The 19,218-nt window shown below is 43.1% G+C and overlaps 1 protein-coding gene across 2 annotated transcripts in view; it reads left to right on the forward strand.

Annotated features, from left to right (window-relative positions):
* The first annotated feature begins 3,133 nt into the window (after positions 1-3,133).
* LOC308584986 (cytochrome P450 2J2-like) overlaps positions 3,134-19,218 on the forward strand; it is a 31,827-nt gene continuing 15,742 nt past the window's right edge. Inside the window, exons 1-2 of one of the 2 annotated variants that reach the window (XM_081190408.1) lie at positions 3,134-3,406; positions 4,682-4,844. In XM_081190408.1, the coding sequence (XP_081046534.1) occupies positions 3,239-3,406; positions 4,682-4,844 (331 nt within the window). In that variant the 5' untranslated portion in view covers positions 3,134-3,238. The remainder of the gene's footprint in view (positions 3,407-4,681; positions 4,845-19,218) is intronic. The other variant, XM_081190407.1, reaches the window with a different exon arrangement.

The following is a 19,218-nucleotide window of genomic DNA, read 5'->3' on the forward strand; positions in this document are numbered from 1 at the left end:
CACATGACACTCTGAGCTAACATCCGGTGCTCAGTACACAGAATAGGCTCCACCTCTTCTCCAACAGTACATCTGCAAAACACAACATCCTGTTTTGCATTCCAGCCATCTGGAGCTGGCTTTTGCCTTGGTGCTTTTTCCCAACCTCAAATAGTAGTAGGGGAAGAAATGGAGGCAGTGAGAGATTTTACATTCTTGGGCCCCATGATCACTGCAGATGGTGACAGCAGTCACGAAATTAAAAGACGCCTGCTTCTTGGGAGAAAATCAATGACAAACCTAGACAGCATCTTAAACAGCAAAGACATCACCTTGCCAACAAAGGCAGTATACCTAAAGCTATGGTTTTCCCAGTAGTGATGTATGGAAGTGAGAGCTGGACCATCAAGAAAGCTGATCGCTGAAGAATTGATGCTTTTGAGTTATGGTGCTGGAGGAGGCTCTTGAGAGTCCCATAGACTGCAAGAAGATCGAATCAATCCATTCTTAAGGAAACCAGCCCTGAGTGCTCACTGGAAGGACAGAGCCTGAAGCTGAGGCTCCAATACTTTGGACACCTCCTGAGAAGAGAAGACTCCCTGGAAAAGACCATGATGTTGGGAAAGATGGAGGGCACAAGGAGAGGGGGCTGACAGAGGGCGAGATGGTTGGACAGTGTTCTCAAAGCTACCAGCATGAGTTTGACCAAACTGTGGGAGGCAGTGGAAGACAGGAGTGCCTGGCGTGCTCTGGTCCATGAGGTCATGAAGAGTTGGACACAACTAAATGACTAAACAACAACAAGAAGAAGATAACTCTTATTAGAATAATTAGAGTATTAGAAGAAGCAAGGCCTGCTCACAGGTGCCAGGCCACAACAACTCTTTTCAGTAGATCTTGCCCCCATGAGGCAGTTGTGGAGGGTGAACATCCCCTCCTTCCCACAGCTGTTTAGCTCTCCTCCTTCCCCAGGTCCTTTCCATGCTATCTAAGACTCCACTGATGCACCCTTCTCTGCTCCTCCCTTTTCATCCTTCTTCTGGTCCTGGGAAACACCGGGAGAGGGGAGCTTGTTGTTGCAGCAGGAGGGGGGACACCCTGGCTCCTTCACTAGCCTGACTCATCTCTGCCTCTTGGCCTCTCCTATCTCCTACTTCTGCCTCTGCTTCTGCTTCTGGACTTTTCTCTGCCACACACTGTCCCTGTCTGATCACCAATCCCTGGGCTCACATTCTTCATCCCTTGGAAATTCCCCAGGTCATACCTCCCACCATTCCTTGGTGTTCAGCCAGTGCATGCCATCATGCCTCAAAACCCTCAATGATCCCTGGCATATGGACTTGTGGCCATAACATATGTGCTTGACTCATGGTTCATTATGTTCCAATGAGAAACAGAGATTGTACTAATTATGGCTATGTTTACTACTTCATTGTGGGGCGGTACATCCGCGTTTGAAAGATATTTTGATTATTATTATTGCACCTCCTCCATTTTGGCCTTGCATCTTATAGATCAGATTCTATGTAATTTGCCATGTTGATTTGGTAGTGTGGGCCAGCTACAGGCTTTCTTGAATGGCACAGGTCTTCTTAATCCTTGTAAATCTGGTTTCTGGGATGGGTTGTGGGTGGAAAGTGAGGATGTTTCACCCCTCCCATTGCAAGAATCTGCTGACAATGTTTCAGGAAGGAGGGGGCGGATTTTGCTCATCGCTTCTTCCGATCCAGCCTATGGGAGTCTGAGTGTTATCTGTATATAGATAAGGTGACTGTTTAAGCAGCTGTAACACTCATGCAGTCCAGCGTCTCCGATTAGTCTTTAGTTAGTTTATGCAGTAGCTGTAGAGAATAAAAGAAGTTATACTTCAGAGCTGTCATTCATGTGGTTCATACTCTGCTGTGCTCCGCTGACTTTTGAAACTGAGTTTGGTGCTCACAGCTCTAAGTTGTGAGTCCATTGCACTTAGACCTGCTCCCTGCAGTGGAAGATCTCTGGGAGTGCTTTTCCAGCTTGCCTGGCCCAGTCGGGGCTGAAGAGGATGAGCCCAGTCGTTGGCACTGGCTCAAAGGCGAAGCTGACATCTACACCCTCAATTGTCAACATCATCATCATCATCATCATCATCATCATCATCATCATTATTATTATTATTATTATTATTATTATTATTATTATTATTATTATTATTATATTTCTATACCACCCTATACCCAAAGGTCTCAGGGCAGTTCACATAAAATATTAAATACATTAAATGAAAACAAAACCAACAACCCAATAACCCCCCCCCAAAAAAAAGATACAGCATTTTTCAAAAGGGTATAAGATGTAGATCAAGTCAGGCAAAGGCCAGGTTGAAAAGGAACATTTTTACCTGGCGCCTAAAGGTGTATACTGAACATGGGTGGGGAAGGTCCCCCAAAATATTTTATTGGGGGTCCAAAAGAAGTTGGCACCTACACTTCTTACCTATTGTTTCCCTAAACTATTTTAATACTAGCAAACATTTTCTTCTATTTTGAGACAGAAGCCTTGACAGATAATGAATATTCAGAATCTTGGTGTAGATCATGAATTTTTATAAGGAGTTAAATTATTCAGGGGTGTTACTCTTTCACTTACAAGCAGTCCTCACTCTCCCAGATAAGCCCCCTGAGAGGGGGGAATGGAGGGAGGGAGGGAGAGAGAGAATGTACACATGCACACTTGGCTTTTTCCTAAGAGTCTGGGTAAAAGTTGGATCCAGTACATATAGATCATAAAGAGGAAGCAGGAAAGACTATCACTCTTTCAAATTCCTCCTCCAGCTCTATGCACTCTTCAAGGGAGAAAAGAGGTTATCCCTCTATTTGCACAAGAGAGGATTTCGGTGTGATCCAGTGGGGCTTTTCTCATATTCATTTTTTATTTTATGAATATTTGGTACAAAATTCTTTCCAAAATATCTGTGTCACAAAATCAGTCTTAAGATAGCTGGGATTCTAAATACAATTCATCAAACACACTCTCATTTGTGTGAGCCATATAAGAATGATTACAGTGTTCAATTGTATTACATGACTTGCAATCACATTCCAAGGCTATTAGCACATGGTATCACACCCATTGTTGCTTATTTGTTTTCAATAACTGAGCATATAAAAACAGAGAGCACTGCTGATGTCTCTGAGGAAAGCAAAAAGCCCTTAGAGAAAGAGAGTTGAACCTGACCAGGCAACCTAGAAAGAATTAAGGAGAAAGAGACAGCAAGAGAAGGATGGAGATATGGGCAATTTTGATTGCTCTGCTGGTGGTTCTTCTGATTCTGAACTCCAAGAAACTGCTCTGGTCAAACAGGCATGACCCTCCAGGCCCTCTTAAGATTCCTCTCATTGTAACCTTGTGGAACTTTGGATTTAAGATTCATGAAGATACTTTCATTAAGGTACTTACATCTTAGTTATAATTCAGTCTGATTTCAGCAATTGCTTTATCTATTTCCCTCAACAATTGTGATATTTCAGCTTAAAGAATAGCATCTAATAGTAAATGGTAAATGCCATAAGCCTCTTTTGTAAGAAACTGCAATATATACAAATAATAGGGATAATACAAATAATATTATTATTAAAACTGAAAAGCACAAAACCATAAAAAAGTTTAAAATGTGCATTAAAAACTACTGATCAAAAATATTTATTGTATACTGTTAAACTGAGGAAGGAGGAGAGAACACCCTCAAAGAAAGAATGGTTTATGAAAATCTTGGAATATGCAGAGATGGCAAAAATTGATAAAAGATACTAATTTAGAATCTTTTAAAGAAGATTGGAAAACATTTGCAGCCTATATAAAAAGTTATTTCCCATATGTAAAGACCACAGCGTGGTTTGAAGTGTAAGAAAACAGCAGAATATATTAAGAAACATGTTGGAGCTGTAATGCTTTAGGAGACATGAAAAAAGGTTTACAAATGGGTAAAAGCTTAATGGTAAGGATTTGCTGAACTAACAAATTGAAGTGGAATACAAAGAAGGGAGGTATGAGGAGGTCCGGGGAAATAAGTGTAAGGAAGATATGTTATGGAAAATTATTTGTTTTTTAACTTTTTTATGTTGTGTTTTGTATTTTGTCTATTTTTATTTTTATTTTCACTGTTATACTTTAAAAACCTTAATAAATATCTTCTTTTTTTTAAAAAAAAGAAACATGTTGGAGAGGATGAAATTAGATAAGATGGAACTTTAAAATGCACTTGTATGTAATTCAAGTTATAAACAAGATGTTGGGTGAGTGGGAAGTCACTTGTTTTGTTGAATTGGAATATAATTGTTGTGCAACAAATATAACTTTCTAAATGGAAAAAAGAATAAAATATTATTATATTTTTAAAAAGACTGACCACGTAGGTCCTCAGCATTCATTCATGGCAGCCTCTCAACATGGAATTAACCTGCAGGTGCTATTCAATTTCTTAAGCCTGGTGTCAGCGATGTTGCTTCACTGACAGAGAATGAGAATGCAGGCATAGAGAGCAAACATATAAGAGTGGTATGCAGAGGGAAGGGAGAAGCAGCAGGGAGCAGCCATAACTTGAGCTCTGGACATATGGAAGAAGCTACAGAGGTGAGGGAGACTGAAGCTCTTGTATTAAGTTGAAATATCCAACTGCAGTTTTTGAACACATCATTCCTCTCCTCTCTTTTGACCCTAATGGCAGCTGGCAAAGCAACATGGAAATATTTTCACCCTATGGACAATACATCTACCCACTGTAGTACTGTCTGGATTCCAAGCAGTGAAAGAAGCGCTCACTGACCACTCTGAAGAATTAGACGAGCGACCAGAGACTCCTTTCCTTAGGACTATGATAAAAGGAAAAGGTAAGTAGTGAAGAATAAGAGTTTCTCCTGGTATTTTCCCAAGAGAAAACGTTTCAAGGGCTGTCCAGAGCAAAGGTTCTCTATTATTGTTGCACTCAAGAGGAAATGGGTTACCTAGGAGTGAACAACTAGGGGCTGAGGTCCTTTCAGTGCCCCCCTAAAATATTTGAGGGGACCACCAGGCTCCCTCTAAGTTCAAGACAATTGCCATTCTAATGGTGGGCGTGAGCCGCATAATAATAATAATAAATTTTATTTATACCCCACCCTCCCCAGCCAAAACCAGATATAAAATAATTGATTGAAATACAACTTAAAAAACAAGATTAAAATACAACATTAAAATGCAGCCTCGTTTCAGCAGAAACTCAAAAACGTTTTTGGGGATGAAAATGTCAAGTCTGGTTGAGAAAAAAGAAATACAGACTGGTCCCATGTGGGCCAGAAAAAAGCCAGGGAAGTCCCCAAGTAGGAGTTCCATCACAGAAGGAAAAAGGGGAAAAGAAAGAGGGGGAGGGGATCAAGTTAATTCCAAGCCAAAAGCCAGGCGGAACAACTCTGTCTTACAGGCCCTGCAAAAAGAAATCAGATCCTGCAGGGCCCTGGTCTCATGAGACAGTGTGTTCCACCAGGCCAGAGCCAGTGTTGAAAAGGCCCTGGCTCTGGTTGAGGCTAGTCTGACTTCCTTAGGGCCCAGGACCACTAGGATGTTGCTATTTACGGACCTTAAGGTTCTCCGTGGGGCATACTGGGAGAGGTGGTTCCGTAGGTATGAAGGTTCAAGCATCTGGTCAGTGTGTCCGGGGCCGAGTCAGTGTGGCCATCCATCAGCAGATAGCGCTGAGTGTCATCAGCATATTGGTGACAACCCAGCCCAAAGCTCCAGACAATCTGGGCAAGGGGGCGAATAAAGATGTTAAAAAGCATTGGGGAGAGGATTGTGCCCTGTGGCACTCCACACCAAGGAGTGGCATGACAAAATCTCCCTCCCTGGCACCACCCTCTGTCCCTGACCACAGATAAAAGATCACAGCCATTTACGGGTTATGCCCTGTATCCCCACGTCGGTGAGGCAGTGGTCCAGAAAATCATGTTGATCAGAAGATGATGTTTCCTCCAGAAACCTACCAAGCTGTTCAGCAACCGCTCTCTCAATTACCTTACTCAGATATGGAAGATTTGAAACTGGGCGGTAATTGGATAAATCTAAAGGATCTAGTGAAGTTTTCTTTAAGAGCGGACACACCACTGCTTCCTTCAGCTCTCCTGGGAATGTCCCCATGCCAAGGGACAAATTGATAATTTCAACCAGGGGGATCCGTGCAACATCTGGGCACACCCTAATCAGCCAAGACGGGCATGGATCAAGGAGGCAAGTGGTGGGCCTACTAGCTCAGAGGAATCTATCCACAACAGCAGGGAGTATCTGATCGAAATGATCCAACACTGGACCCGAAGACTGTCGAGGGGCCTCCAGTTCTGTCACTGTATCTAAATTGGCAGGGAGGTCACGGCGGAGCAACAGGACTTTCTCGGCAAAAAAGTTTGTGAATGCCTCACAGCTGTGAATCGAATTTATGCTTAAATTTGGTTGTCCTCCTAAGGACGTTATTGACCTAATTATTCGAAAAGGTTGTGCCGGGTGAGAGCTAGCGGATGCAATGGAAGCTGCAAAGTAAGATTTCTTAGCAGCTTTCATAGCCATCTCATAGGCTTTCATAAGCATCCTATAAGATGTTCTTGAAGCTCCATCACGAGTCTGTCGCCATACTCGCTCTAGCCATCTGAGGTCCTGCTTCATTTTCCGGAGCTCCTAGATAAACCAAGGGGCCTGGTTTCGGCAGGGTTGCAGAGGGCGCTTAGGCACGATCTTATTGATGACCGCCAAGAACCGGTTATTCCAGTCCTCGACAAGGTCATGTAATGAGTCATCAGGAGGAGCAGAGTCCCACAAGGCCTGACGGAATCTATTAGGATCCATCAGCCTTCGCGGGCAAGCCCAAATAGTCTTGCCACCTGAGCAGGGGAGGAGCGAGAAGTCAATCTTGGCTTTCAGAGTGCAGTGATCAGACCATGTCACTTCCACAGGGGGGAGTATGATCACATCTATGCCAGCACCAAAGATCAAATCCAGCATGTGGCCTGCTTGATGAGTGGAGCCCAAAACAAACTGGGAGAGCCCTAGTGTTGCCATGGAAGTCATTTGGTCCAGAGCCTGTGAGGAGGGGGCAGCATTGGCATGGACGTTGAAGTCTCCCAAAACCAATAAGCTTGGGAACTCCAAAGCCCAGCCCGCCGCCACCTCCAGCAGGTCTTGTAGCACCCTGCTTGTGGTTAACGCTTAGCTGGAATGAAATATTCAACGCAGCAATAGCAATTATTAAAATAATAATTTATTTGTCAGACAAATAAATGATAGGCACAGTGGTATATGGTTACCAAAGCTCTGCCCACTCCAGCCCTGATGGCCAGCACTTATATTTCCTCAGCCCAGCCCCCTTGCTCCTCCTTTGGCTGCCTCTGTCCAATCAGCCTGGTTGAAATTCCTATTGGCTGTTTGCTAGAACCAATCATAAAAGATACACCCATTTCCTATTACCTTTTATGGGAGACAAAGATCTATATTTCCTTCTATCCATAAATGGCAGACAAGTAGCCATATATCTTACATTTGCCTCGACAAGGCACCTTAATTACCAGATCACCTTTTGCCCCTGTTGCCCCTTCATTCCAAAATAAATGGCTAAAACAGATGGCTCATGGTATTAAATTCTGTCTAAACAGAGATCTTGGGTTCACCTTCTCACACACCATCAATGAAATAAGAATCTAACATAAGAATCTAACATTTCTTACTTTCTAAATCCTTTGCATAATTACATTAAGCCAACAAATTTCATACATAACATAGATAGCTTTTTAGAAGAAAAGGCCTTTGCAAAGTAAAAAAGGAACTCAGTAGAAAACAGCTTCAAAAAAGCCTCTTCAGTTTACACCCCCCTTTCCCAGCAAGCTGCTTTTCCCATTAGCTCTTGCCCTTTAACCTTAGGAAAATATGACTAGAGTCTGATGGGAGGCACATAGTATTATTTTCTGTTAAACAATAAATCTTACTATTTACCAACTCTTAATTAGTGTTTTTGCAGCTTGATTGTATTCTGTAATATGTAGGGTCAGTATAACTTGTATTTCCCTTTTACAACTTTGAGAAACGTGTCTCCTGCTACTGCTATAAATCAGGGGGGCCCTGTTCAGGAGGATTAACAACTGCCAAAGTACTTAGCCAGCTGCTTTCTGCCTGGCATGAAACATACAAACATTTGCAAATATATTTTTAAGCTCATTTTAAAATACAGGCCTTGATCAGATGCCTCAGTCTGACAGGGTGGCTGCTGGTGTGCTGGGTGGTCAGTACACCAGCCAGACAGCCAAGATCTCCCTGGTGCCCCACACGAGACCAACACATTCAATGCCAGAGATCGCCAGTGCTGGCAGAGCTCTGAAAGAGCAATCCTCATCATGTGATTGATTATGTGAGGTTGGGCTTACTTGCCCCCTTCCTCATATTTTACTCAAGTGGCACCCCTGATGGATTGCAACTAGCAAGTGCTTTGTGGAATTAGCAATTGTACCGCACTGTGGTTAGTTTCAACTGCAAGTAGAAGTATGTTGCATGCTGCAATTGTAATGCATTTACTATCCTGGCCCTCAGTTCTAGATGTAGAGCTTGAACTCAGAGTTCTTTCTGCTGAAGGCTTTGATGCCTACATCAGTCTGAATCCTGGTAAGATGGGGGCATGGTGGTTGGAGTCTAGTCAATTGTTCAGTTTATTGCTACGAATGGGGTTCAACTCCCCATGAGAGAACAGGTTCATAGACTAGAGGTGCTCCTGGATCCATCTTAGCTGCTAGAGGCCCAGGTGACATTAGTGCCTTCTACCAGCTTCAGCTAGCAAGGCAGCTGTCAGGGGTTCAGGGACAGAGGCACAGGTGAGGGGGGAGACGGAGAGCGATGGGGAAGAATCCCAGGACTGTGAGGAAGAGGATGACAATGACTTGAGGTCTTCCATGAGTCTCTCAAGTGAATCGGAGGATTCCCAGAAGGGGGCGCCCCTAGTCAGGCCAAGGGGGGTCACAGGGGGGACCTGCCAGGAGCAGGGAAGCAGCAGGGAAACCCCGAGTGGGAGTGGGAGATCGGGGCCGGCTGCCCAGCAGGAACGAAGTGAGGAGAGTGGAGTTCCCAGTGTGACACTCAGAGGGGAGCAGGAAGGAGACAGGGGAAGGAGATCGGGGCAGGACGTCCTGTCGGAAGAGGTGGAGAGTAGTACAGGGAGTAGTGTAAGTGTCAAGAGGAAGGTCAGGGGTAGCGAACGCGCGCCAAGTTCAAATGTGGAGGCGCGCGGAAATGGAGAGAGCCCGGAGGAGGAGCCTGGCCCCAAAGCACGAAGGAGGGGGGAACAGGCATCTGAGGAATCCGCTTCAGGAGAGAGCAGGAGGGAAGGAACCCAGGGGGGCAGAAAGACCCTGCGGAAAAGGAAAGACAGGAAGAGGTGGACTAGCACAAGCCTCTTAAGCTGGTGTAGGGGCGGGACCGATTCAGAGGGGACTTAAAACGTCTAGGCTAAGAGACGCGGGGCTGCGCGCCTCGGTTGTGAAAGCAATAATGAACTGCAATAAACATCCTTGTATATAAGAAGAACCTGGCGTTGGTCTTTTGTGAGCTGAGACCTGAGGCAGCCCTGACAGCAGCTTTGGCTAATAAGACAGCTTAAGTAGTTTCTGGATCAGGATAGCTTAACTACTGTCATCCATGTGCTGGTTACCTCCAGGCTGATTATAGCAATGTGCTGCATTTGGGGCTGCCCTTGAAACAGTGTCTGGCAAAAGGAGACAGGACTAACATTGGTTAAGAAAGTGAAATACTTAGGGGTTAACATGACTGCCAAAAATGTGAATTTATTTAAGGATAATTATGAAAAATGTTGGATTGAAGTGAAAAAGGATTTAGAAATATGGACAAATTTGAAGTTATCATTGTTAGGTCGAATTGCTGTGATAAAAATGAATGTATTGCCAAGGATGTTGTTTTTATTTCAAACGCTGCAAATTTTGGTTAAGATGGATTGTTTCAAGAAGTGGCAGAAAGATATTTCCAGATTTGTTTGGCAGGGCAAGAAGCCTAGAATAAAATTTAAGATATTAACTGATGCTAAAGAAAGAGGTGGATTTGCCCTGCCAGACCTTAAACTTTATTATGAATCAGCTGCTTTTTGCTGGCTGAGAGAATGGCTGCATCTTGAAAACACTGACATGTTGGATCTAGAAGGCTTCAATAATGCATTTGGCTGGCATGCATATTTGTGGTACGATAAGGTAAAAGCACATAAAGCGTTTAAAAATCATATTGTTAGAGGGGACTTCCGGGTCAGCGCCATCGGTGAATGGCGGAGTTCCTCTGTTCGGAGGAACGGGCTCCGTGGAAACTGGGTCTTCCTGCCGCGGCGAAGGTGGGGACCCGCTAGAAATCCCAGGCGGAGGAAACCTGGGAACGTGGGGTTCGGCAGGGCACCAAGAGCGCCCCCCTACTTGCAGGGAATCCCATTTAGGAGCTCCGGAGCGAAGTGGGGTGAGAAGCACGGTGCTGCGAACTGACTGCTACTTTCACGGAGTGAAGCTGCACAGCCATTGCTGGAGAGAGCTGACTTTTTCCTGTGGACAATTGGATTTAAAACAAGTACCCGTGAGTAGAAACGGAAAATTGGATCAAGAAATTTCTTAATTTGGTAACGAAGCGGGAAGGTTCAAAACAGGAAGTCTGCCTTCCGCTTTTTGTATATAGACTAAAGCAAAAACTTTGTAAGCTAAAGCCTGGAAAGCTGTCAAAAAAGTCTAAATTTCCTTCATTTAGAATTACTGAAACCCCCTTGGAAGCAGGAGAAAAGGGGGGGGGACTTTGTTCAACCCTAGCAGGAGAGGAGTGAAGAAGGATAAGTTTCCACCGTCTCTAACCTGGGAACAGGGTGTCAGAGACAGAAATTGTTGGAGAGGTTCATTGACTGTCAATGGAATATTTTGACAGATAGCTAAAGAAGAGAAACAAGCTGATTCCAATGTTGCCTTTTGCATTTTAAAGAAACAAAATATCTGAAAAATATCTGAAAAACGAAAGTAATTTTCCTTTGTTGGACTTGCCTAAAAAAATGGATACAAATAGAAATTGCCTCCTCTAGAGGGAACTTGTCAAATTGTTGCTGCAGTACATTTGAGGGCTCAACAGATGTGAGATTAAGACCGTGGGAACAGGTTTTTCTGACCTTGACTAAAGATGAGTTGGAAAGAAGAATGGGTGCTTGCCTTATGCAAGACAAGTGCCCTGCTAGAACAGATGCATGAGAAGATGGACTTGATGAATGAGAAAATGGATTTGACTGTTGCAGTTAATAACTGTGGGCAAATAGGGAATATTGATACAGAAATTATCCAGGGACCAACTCATGAATCTGTACTGACTGGGCAAGTGCAGAAGATAATGGAGGAGGATGCAGTTGCACCCCAAATAATTCAAATGGAGAGTCTCGAGGCCCTACAGGAGTATGAGCCGTTGTCATTGAAGATTGAAGTTGGAGTGGGCCAGGGGGCGTCTGGAGTTGAGGAGGTTCCCAATGATGGAGAGACCTTGGAATATGCTTTTAAATGCTTTTTGGACTATATTGAGGATTGTGGGGAGTGGGACTGTGGGGAATGGGCGGGTTTGATGAAGGGAGATGGAGACAATTTTGGCTTGGAATCCCCCAGAGGCCTACCCCTCAATGAGAAAGGAAAGAAACTAAGAAAGAGACCAACAAAAGACAAGGAAAAGGGCAAGTATAAACAACAAGAAGAAGAATTGCAGAAGGGACATGGAAGAGACTTAAGGGCCTCGGACATAAGGCTTCCAGGTTGATGGACTAGATGGAATAGACAGTAAGAACTGACACGATCCGAGACCAGGAAGAAGGGACGTTGGATGAAGATTGGAAGAAAATTTATAAAGAAAAATTTTCTATTTGGGGAATTGGCTAAAAATTAATGAATATTAGGGGAAATGTTGAAATGAAACTATATGACTTTAGCAGAAATGATATCAGGAGTAATGTATATTTGATAACTAAGATTCAAGCTTTAAGGTGTTTTAGGGTAAGATAAGGTTAAATTAATTAAGGTAATGTGAATAATAGAATATGGGGAAAGATGGAAAGAATTGGTTGAGTTAATTATTAGATTAAATTCGGTTAGGATAAATTTTTTAACAAAAATTGAGAAAGATGGAAAGAATTTGCTGAAATAACTAATTAAACTAGAATACAAAAAGGGAGGTGTGAGGAAGTCAATGAAACAAGCAAATGGAAGTTTTAGATATGTAATCTGGGATTTGTGTTGTTTTCTTTTTTCTTTTTTTCTTTTTCTTTTTTTCTTTTTCTTTTTATCTTTTTGTTGTATTGTTGTATTGGTTTTTGTGTTTTTTCCTTTTTTGTCTATTATAGTGTTGTTTTTTAATGTTTTTTTTCTTCTTCTTATAATTCTGAAAACTACTAATAAATATTATTTAAAAAATAAATAAAAATCATATTGTTAGAAAAGCATTGTTTAATGTTTGGATAAGATATAAGGATTTGTTAGAAAAGAAAACCCCAAGATGGTTGTCACCAATGGAAGCGAAGGCACGGAAAAAACTCAATATGGAGGCCAAACGGCCGAAATATTGGGAAATTCTGGAACAAGATGGAGACTGACTAAAATTGCAGAGCTTTGAAAAATTGAAAAACAAAGTGCGAGATTGGCTCCATTATTACCAAATAATGGAGGCATACAATTTGGACAAAAAAGTTGGTTTCCAGGTGGAAAAATCAAAATTGGAAACAGAATTGTTAGATCCAAAAATCAAGAATTTGTCAAGAATGTATAACTTGCTGTTGAAATGGAATACTCAGGATGAAATGGTGAAATCAGCTATGACTAAATGGGCACAAGATGTTGGACATAACATAATGATGGCTGACTGGGAACAGTTATGTACCACAGGTATGAAATTCATGGCATGTAATGCCCTAAGAGAAAATTTAATGAAAATGATTTATAGGTGGTACATGACACCAGTCAAGCTTGCAAAAATTTACCATTTGCCCGATAATAAATGTTGGAAATGTAATGAGACTGAAGGTACATTCTTTCACCTTTGGTGGACATGCCCAAGGATTAAGGCATTCTGGGAGATGATTTATAACGAAATGAAAAAGGTATTCAAATATAACTTCCTGAAGAAACCAGAGGCCTTTCTCCTGGGCATGGTCGGCCAATTGGTGCCAAAGAAGGATAAAACCTTTTTTATGTATGCAACAACAGCAGCAAGAATACTCATCGTGAAGTATTGGAAGACGCAAGATTTACCCACCCAGGAAGAATGGCAGATGAAATTGATGGACTATATGGAACTGGTGGAAATGACTGGCAGAATCCGAGACCAGGGAGAAGAGTCGGTGGAAGAAGACTGGAAAAAGTTTAAAGACTATTTACAGAAATACTGTAAAATTAATGAATGTTAGAAGAATGTTGGAATGAAGTTATATGGCTTTAGTAGAAAGGTTATAAGGAATTAAGTATAAATAGATTAATAGAATATTAAAGGAAAAAATAAGGTTAGAATGTGTTAAGATAATTATAGGATAGAAAACAGAGGAAGATGGAAAGGAATTGCTGAAACAATTAACAGAAGTGGAATGAGGAGGTCGTTGAAATAAGTGAATGAAAGATAAGATATTGAAATGATTTGATGTATTTTAAACTGTTTTTTGTTTTGTTTTGTTTTGTTCGTTTAATGTGTTAGTGTTATGTGTTAGTGTTAGTGTTATGTAGTGTTTTTGCATTGTATTGTATTGTCCATTTTTTTTTGTTTAAACTGTTGAAAAAGCAATAAATATTATTATTATTTTTTAAAAAAGAAACAGTGTCTGGCAAAAAATGCAGTGGCTTGACTGCTCATGGGGGCAAGACATAGCCAGCATGTTATGCCACTGGCTGACAATTAGCTAAGTTCAATGTGCTGGTTGAACAAACAGCCTATACAACTTGAGATTAATATATCCCCTTCCAATAAGCTTTTCAGTTTAGATCTTTCTCAGTTTTGCTTCTTTTCAGCCCTCGGTTCTTTTGGGAGGATGAGTGGAATATAAATGTAATAATAAATACAGTCAAACCTCAGATCTTGAACGCCTCCATTTTGGAATGTTTTGGCTCCCAAATGCTAAAAAACACAGAAGTAAATGCTCTGGTTTTTTAATGTTTTTTGGAAGCAAACGTCCATCTGCATCTGCAACCAATCGGAAGCCGTACCTCAGTTGAACAGATTATGTTCTACAACCAACATTTGACATAACAACAACAACAACAACAACAACAACAACAACAACACCATCCCCCTTCATGGATCACTGCCTTGCCATGGCGAAGGGGCTTGAATAACTCAGAGAAGCTATGGGCTACGCTATGCAGGGCCACCCAAGATGGACAGGTCATAGTGGAGAGTTTTGACCAATTGTAATCCACTTGGAGCAGGAACCAGCAAGCCACTCCAGTATCCCTGCCAAGAAAACTCCATGGACAAAGACAACAGGCACATAAAAGTTATGATGCTGGAAGATGAGCCCCTCAGGTCAGAAGGCGTCCAACATGCTACTGAGGAAGAGCGGAGGACAAGTACAAGCCAAAAGGTCACTCAGTTGCGGATATGCCTGGAAGCAAAAGGAAAGTCCAATGCTTTAAAAAATTTTTTTGCATAGGAACCTGGAATGTAAGAACCATGAACCTGAGTAAGTTGGATGTGGTCAAAAATGAGATGGCAAGAATAAATATTGACATCCTGAGCATCAGTGAACTAAAATGGACAGGAATCGGCGAATTCAGTTTGGATGACCATCATATCTACTACTGTCGACAATAATCCCGTAAAAGAAATGGAGTGCTCATCATAGTCAACAAAAGAGTGGCGAAAGCTGTACTGGGATGCAATCTCAAAAATGATAGAATGGTCTTGATACGAATCCAAGGCAGACCTTTTAACATCACAGTGATCCAAGTTTATGTTGGAATTCTGCCTGGGTCAGAGGAATGTGCCACAGCGTAGGCACCGGCAGATATTCCTGTCGACCTCCCCGCGTCTCCACTCTGCTGATAAGCAGGCGAGGTCCCGGCGATTCTTCTCAGATGTGTGAGAGGAACACACCGTTCTTCCTCTCTCCCCTTTGGTGTCCCCAGGGAGGGGAAAGAAGCAGACAGAAAACTATTTACATCTTTTATTTCTGTCTCTCATATCAGTACAGAGAAACACGTCTGCACTCGACAACAGCAAGAAGAAACTCCACCCATGTACTTCCAGTACGGGTCATATGACACACACACTGAGCTAACATCCGGTGCTCAGTACAGAATGGACTGCCCCTTTGTTTCCATGGCAACAGTCACAAACATCCTGTCTGGCTTTCCAGCCACAAGCAGCTGACTGAGCTGCTGGAGCCTTTGCTTGCTGCAGCATTGGTGCTTTATGGTAACATACTCCCCCTAAAGTATCAATGCGTGCTGCGAGCAAAGCGTCATCCAGAGAAGAAAACAAACAGTTGTTATACTTATAACATTCCCCTGTTGTTTTAGTTCCACCCTTGGAACTACCCGCCACTGGTTTTACCAATGTACCTCTCTGGTTGTGTGACTTCACATTACCTTGGTTAACAACTCTCTGTTGTGCCTTTGTCTCTGACTCAGACACAGCTTCAATTTGTCCTTGGTCATTTACAACAGCAACATATGCAAGGTTAGCAAACTCCTTTGAATACCTCTTGGGTGGTACACCCTTCGTTGCTCTCTCGGACCTTCGTAAGAGCTGCTGCTCTTCTCTGCTTTCTGGTTCAGCCTCTGAACTCTCTGGAGAACCAGTACTAAGCTTAATCAGTGGTTTATCCTCCTCTTCTGAGGGTCTAGTCATTATTTGAGGTTTCCTCTCAATGACTGTGACAACTGAGCTGTCTGAGCTATCAGTGTCATCATCATCAGTACCACTGAACTCAATAAGATCAAACTCATCATCATCATCATCAGAATCTTCTGTAGAAAAAGTGTGAACAATCACTCTCTCCTGTTCAGGAGCACTCTCTAGAAATTTTGTGAGAATCACCTGACCAGATTCAGACAAAATTACTCTGTAGAGACCTTTTTCATAACCCACAAAGATGCCTCTGGCATTCTTTACCCCACTTGGAGCTTCTGTTCTCACATGAGACCCGAAAACCTTAAAATGGGCAACAGAAGGTTTTCTATTAAACAGCTTCTCAAAAGGAGAACATCCCAACTCTGTTGAGACTTTTCTCAACCACACGTGAAGATAGGACGCTAGCGATTCGGCCCAATATTTATGTGGTAAATGTGAACTTAGCAATTGCGCATTCATCCCTTTTTGCAATTCTTTGTTCACCCTAACACAGACACATTTCTTCCATGCTTCTTCGGAACTAGCAAGTTTGTGTCTCATCCCTTTCTCATCCAGGAACCTCTGGAAATCCTGTAAAAGAAAAACTGGCTTGTCATCTGTGAAAAGACAATCAATGTTAGCATCATGCATACTTTTAACCTTGTCACAAAACTCTTGAAACTTTTCTAAAGTTTCCTGCGGTTTCTTCATCATATAAACCCAAGAATAATTAGTGTAACAATCAACACACACAAGGTAATATTTTGCACCGCCTCTAGATGGTTCTAGAGGACCAATCACATCAGCATACACCCGCTGAAAAGCTCTGTGGACCTTCTTGGCCACCTTCTTGGTGTTCACACTGGTCACACCTGCAAGAGAAATATCGTTAGAATCAGAAGTATTACATTTCATGTAATCACTTTGATCAAAAGTCAACAAATACAGTCCATCTTTCTCTTTGGCAGTAAGAAACAGTTCTCCATCTTTGTAGATCTTGCATCTTTTAGCATCATAGTACAGTTTTAGTCCTTTCTTTGCAATCTGTGAAGCACTCAGCAGACTAAATTTCAGTTCTGGAACCAGGTAAACATCGTTTATAGTCAAGTTCAGACTCTCAAGATACACAGTCCCAATTCCGGTAGCTTCCATTTCTTGACCGTTGGCTTGTTTCACAGTGAAGCTTTGCTTCTTCAACGTCGAAAACAGTCCTCTGTGTGGGCAGAGATGCTTCGTGGCGCCCGTGTCGATTATGAATGCGTTCCCAACATCTGGCGTGGTTCCTTTCGCCATCATCACCTTTGCAGGTTTCACCTGGCACTTGGTACGGCTTTTGCTTGACGCCTCAGGCTTCGTAGAGCTGTTCTTGGCTCCTTTTGACTGTCGCGGCTTCTTACAGTTTCGCTGTAGATGCCCAGTCTGTCCACAATTATAGCATCGGACGGCACTCAATGCTACGGCATGCTCTCCAGTAGATTCAGCAGTGGGAAGATTTGAACCCTGTTCTTGCCTCCCTCTGTCTTTCACTTCCAGTGCAGCAAGTCTGTCGTGTTCGTTCAGGACGACGGCACACACCCTTTCCGCGGTCAGATCCTGAGCAGGTAGCGAACCAAGCTGACTGGCAACAACCTTGTAAGTCCGGTTCAGGCTGTTTATCATCATGAAGCAAAACACTTCCTCCTGTAGACGGAAATTGCGTTCCACCATCTGTTGACGCAGGAACTTCATTTCTGTCAGGTGCGCTTGAACATCACCATCAGGCGCTAATCTCAGATTGGTCAACTTCTCAAAATACAGCAATGCTGAAGAACCAGCATCTCTCTGATGCGTTGTACGCAGCGTGTCCTAAACCTCTTGCGCATGTTCTAAATGCCGAATATGCACCAATTGATCATCTGAGACGCACAGAATTATAGCAGTCCTAGCCTTCACATTCTGTGACTTCCAAGCACGCGTTGGTGCTGCAGGGATGGGATTCTCAATCACCCCAAACAGTCTCTGATTCTGCAGCAGGGCCTTCATCTTTACAGACCAAGATGAATAATTGTCATTGGTCAGGAGGGGTGGAGAAGGCAAGCCTCCCCCCTTCTTGGCATCCATTTTGAGTCCTTGCATGGACTCTGAAACACAAGCCTCTAAAATCCAATAGCTGGCTTGTTTACACTCTTGACACCTGGCAACTCTGACACTGGCTGCGTTGGAAAGTCCCTTCCAGCAGTTCGTGAGGACCTAGTCATAACAAAACTTTGTTTTCGCCTCTCTGAGGCATAGTCTGACTGTCCAGCCCTCTCGAGTAACTTTCCATTTCTCCTCTCTGAGGCACAGCCTTCACTGAAGGACGTTGCTTAGCAACAGCACATAGTTCTCCTCGGACAGGAAACCGCAAGAATGCCTGGAATGCAGGCCTCTTCTAAGTTGGAGCTGCTTTCCCACACACGCTCTCCGTGAAGCAGAGAATGAATCAATCTGCATTCACACTTCTAAGCCCTTAAAAGTTTCATACCTTGAGCATCGGCTTGGCTGTCAGCTTCTTCTGGTCAGCTTCTGGCTGCAGAGAATCAGCCTCTCAAATCAGGCTTCCATGGAGCAGAGGAGGACAATTCACCAGCCTCTCATGCAGATGTCCGATGGATCAAAGAAAACAGCAACCATCCGAAGGCTGCCACTGTTGGAATTCTGCCTGGGTCAGAGGAATGTGCCACAGCGTAGGCACCGGCAGATATTCCTGTCGACCTCCCCGCGTCTCCACTCTGCTGATAAGCAGGCGAGGTCCCGGCGATTCTTCTCAGATGTGTGAGAGGAACACACCGTTCTTCCTCTCTCCCCTTTGGTGTCCCCAGGGAGGGGAAAGAAGCAGACAGAAAACTATTTACATCTTTTATTTCTGTCTCTCATATCAGTACAGAGAAACACGTCTGCACTCGACAACAGCAAGAAGAAACTCCACCCATGTACTTCCAGTACGGGTCATATGACACACACACTGAGCTAACATCCGGTGCTCAGTACAGAATGGACTGCCCCTTTGTTTCCATGGCAACAGTCACAAACATCCTGTCTGGCTTTCCAGCCACAAGCAGCTGACTGAGCTGCTGGAGCCTTTGCTTGCTGCAGCATTGGTGCTTTATGGTAACAGTTTATGCACCAACTACTGGTTCTGAAGAAACTGAAATTGACCAATTCTATGAAGACTTACAACACCTCATAGAAGTGACACCAAAGAAGGATGCTCTTCTTATTATAGGGGATTGGAATGCTAAAGGAGGAATCAAGAGAAAAAAGGAACAACTGGCAAGTTTGGACTTGGAGATCAAAACGAAGCAGGGCAAAGGCTAATAGAATTCTGTCAAGAGAACAAGCTGGTCATCACAAAAACGC

This window comes from Podarcis bocagei (genome assembly GCF_964188305.1).
Source record: "Podarcis bocagei genome assembly, chromosome: 4".
Lineage (NCBI taxonomy): Eukaryota > Metazoa > Chordata > Lepidosauria > Squamata > Lacertidae > Podarcis > Podarcis bocagei.